This window comes from Haliotis asinina, chromosome 8 (genome assembly GCF_037392515.1).
Source record: "Haliotis asinina isolate JCU_RB_2024 chromosome 8, JCU_Hal_asi_v2, whole genome shotgun sequence".
Lineage (NCBI taxonomy): Eukaryota > Metazoa > Mollusca > Gastropoda > Lepetellida > Haliotidae > Haliotis > Haliotis asinina.
The window spans coordinates 3,353,672-3,356,912 of NC_090287.1; the positions used below are offsets into that span (position 1 = coordinate 3,353,672).

The 3,241-nt window shown below is 39.7% G+C and overlaps 1 protein-coding gene across 1 annotated transcript; it reads right to left on the reverse strand.

Moving 5' to 3' along the window:
- Positions 1 to 478: 478 nt before the first annotated feature.
- On the reverse strand, positions 479 to 3,241 carry LOC137294315 (cerebellin-3-like). Its single transcript, XM_067825313.1, is given in 4 exon segments — positions 479 to 826; positions 829 to 896; positions 2,910 to 2,979; positions 2,981 to 3,241. Coding segments are annotated over 4 exon segments (747 nt in total).

Sequence of the window (3,241 nt, forward strand, 5' to 3'; positions counted from 1 at the left end):
GACGTATCAATATCTTTATGTCCAGCGTCTGGTCTGCAACAAACACTTCGACATTGCACTAGTTCAGCTAATATTGCATGCCACCTTATGGGCAACAACTCCTTGCTTATTGCACTAAGTCAATTGGTGCCAGAAATCGCATGCTTTGTTATTGACCAAACAAGTTCTAGAATAGCTATTAAATTCAGTTTCCCTCATACTTGTGATATCTACAAAATAAACTGTAAAGATAAACTTTGATTATCTTGTATCTCTGACATCTAATAAATGTGCGGGTCTTCTTGATCACAAGTTATGGCATCCCTGTTTTCTAAAATTGTTGGCGGCTACGTCATGTGTCACTTTCGATTGTTCTGCGACATTCGGCTGGGGCATTTGTTCGAACTGCATCCCGCAGTATAATCCACGTTCACGCTGTGGAATCATGAGTAAACACGTTGAGAACACTTCATCAGCTTTATTTTGAAGTCAGAATGAGTTAAAACAGCCTGACTCCCATAAAACTGGTAAAATACTGACCGATCAGCGTGTCAGATGCAACGACGTGGTCTATATTAACATACAACCTGGCTCCGGCCAATAACTCCAAAACAGCAAACGCCGTTCCAGAACCAGACTCGGACCCTGAGGTTGTGGTCGCAGCAACTGTTGCCTCTTCTAGCCACACTTTTAGGTTAAAACTCTTTACGGCGCCTCTTTCGTAATCGTTGACTCCGTTAAACAGAAACAAATACATCCCGCTTGTGGGAGCAGTGAAGTTCCCAGTTGTGGAGCTGTAACCTCCGCCGACGTTGTATCTGATGTCGTTGAACTTGAGTGCATCATTATATTGTTGGAGAAGCCTGCTACTTTGAAGTCAGGAAAACGTACATCGAAGTAGACCTTCGGTCCTTGCTCTGTTGAGGAACAGTGAAAATGTAAAAAGTCATTTCGGGAAATGGAAAGTGTAGGCCATGTTACGGATGACATGCAAGTTCTTTATTTCACAACTCCAAATTATATGTGAATCAACGACAACTGTACAGATATTTTAACTATCGAGTTACAAAATAATGCCATTTACGTGTGTCATGCTCACAGCGTTGCATTTTGTTTCCCTACTGGACAGCTTTTGATGTATTATATAGACTTACTATATGTGACAAAGTTCACATACAGAATATAGGCTCTTGGCCATATATATGTTCTATACTGATGGCCATGTGATCTTAACTTACAAAATATAGACTCCTGCGCGTGGATGACAATTTGTACTTTACTTAGAAAGTGAAATCCCAAATATGACATAAGTTGCATTTGACCACTTTCTAAATGGCATCGTATAATGAATGTTCAAGGACAGAATACAGAATCTTGGTCATGTGATATGTTTGGTTGGCATTTTAGAAGTTGATGGATAACAGAAACGTAGACTACTTTATGGATAACATCTTCTTTATTTCTATGATGCGACGTTTCGTTATAGTTTCTTCTACCGTGTTCAAGCAAGAGTAAAGCAATACAGCACAGAATCGGCTTTATACATGTAACAGGGATTAAGTAAGAGAACATAAAGGAATGTCTCAAAGGAAAAATGAAAACTGAAAGTAGCAGTCCAAATCCGCCGACACAAGCCTTCAATGAACAGAGACCAAGGATACCTCATTCCCTCCGCCTACAATGAACTGATAAATACAACAGAACAGGACACTTCAACCATCACTGCCAGTTAATCCCACCGACTAAATATACCTTGGCTTCAACCCACATGCTATGTATACCCTGGCTTCTTCTTATTATCATTGTATTACTACCCATCCCATCTGCTATGTATATCTTGTTTTACTCTAGCTTCCTCCAAGTTGTTTTTTCATTATTGCATACTCCATCTGCTATGTATATCTTGTTTTACTCTAGCTTCCTCCAAGTTGTTTTTTCATTATTGCATACTCCATCTGCTATGTATATCTTGTTTTACTCTAGCTTCCTCCAAGTTGTTTTTTCATTATTGCATACTCCATCTGCTATGTATATCTTGTTCCGTCTCTTCAACATTGGCCTCCTCCTACTGCAGTATTATTACATTGTTGTTATTGTTAATCCCTTCATGCATTCCCTTTAAGGTCACAAGCAACCAACAAATTAACCATAATTAAAGCACAGTTATCACTTGTTCGTGACATATAAAATGCATTGATGATTGTTAGAAAACAAATAAACAAAATTATGAGCGTATAATCCCAAATCAAAAGTGCAATATTTTGTATTTTGGGTTTACCTCCATCGAAACGATGCAGCCGCGCTACCGAATCCAGTCAGGGCACTCGTGTATCGACGCCTTGTCATTGGCCACTGGTTCATTTGCCGATACGTTTAGCCGGCTCATTGTTTATGGCTTATACGCCCGATAGGTGTTAATTTCAAATTGCAAATGATCAGTAACTGAAGTTGAACATGCATGTTGCCATTTGGCATACTGTTTCAAGCTCCGCGAATCTACTCACTGCACATGCGTTATGGGCGCAGCGCTGCATAGCTGTTAAAACCACTTTTCCCCAGCGCTTGGGGGGAAATTGGTGAATCGTTTTTTTTCTTCAACTTCAAAGGTTGAATTGACATTTTTGATGATTTGTTTCGATAAATGCACGCCGAAAGGTATTAGAATCTGCAAAGTTGTGTTATACGTTGCATGTGACCTACAAGTTGCATGTCTTACTTAATCCCTGGTATCCGTATAAATGCTGGTTTTGTGCTGTATTGCTTTACTCTTGCTTGGAAACGGTGTTAGAAGCTATACCGAACCGTCGCATCATAGAAATAAAGAAGTTGTTATCCATAAAGTACTTTTCTTGGCCATATGACAAGGTTTACAGAATATAGACGTATGGTCATGTAACATTTATCAGTGAATGCCCAAGTCTACATCTTACCTAGATTCATTAAGCGAGTATCTAGTGAAGTCTTCACACTTTCAAGGTTGACCACTGCCTGGACTTGTTTTGGCAACGCTGGTTAAATCTTTGCTTAACTTCTCAAATGACCGCTCTGACACATTTCTGGCAACGTCACCGGCTGCGGTTGACGTGTTGAGCAGACCAATATCCTCGTGCAATACCATGATTTCAACTGCTAGGCCCCGTAAAGTATGAAGAAGGTCTCGATTTTAAGTCTCACGTTTTGAACTGTCACACGAAACATTAAGATTTTTGTTTTCTTGTTTTCTGTCTTGCATCTGAACTTGAAACGAAGAGTTCAAACGCAT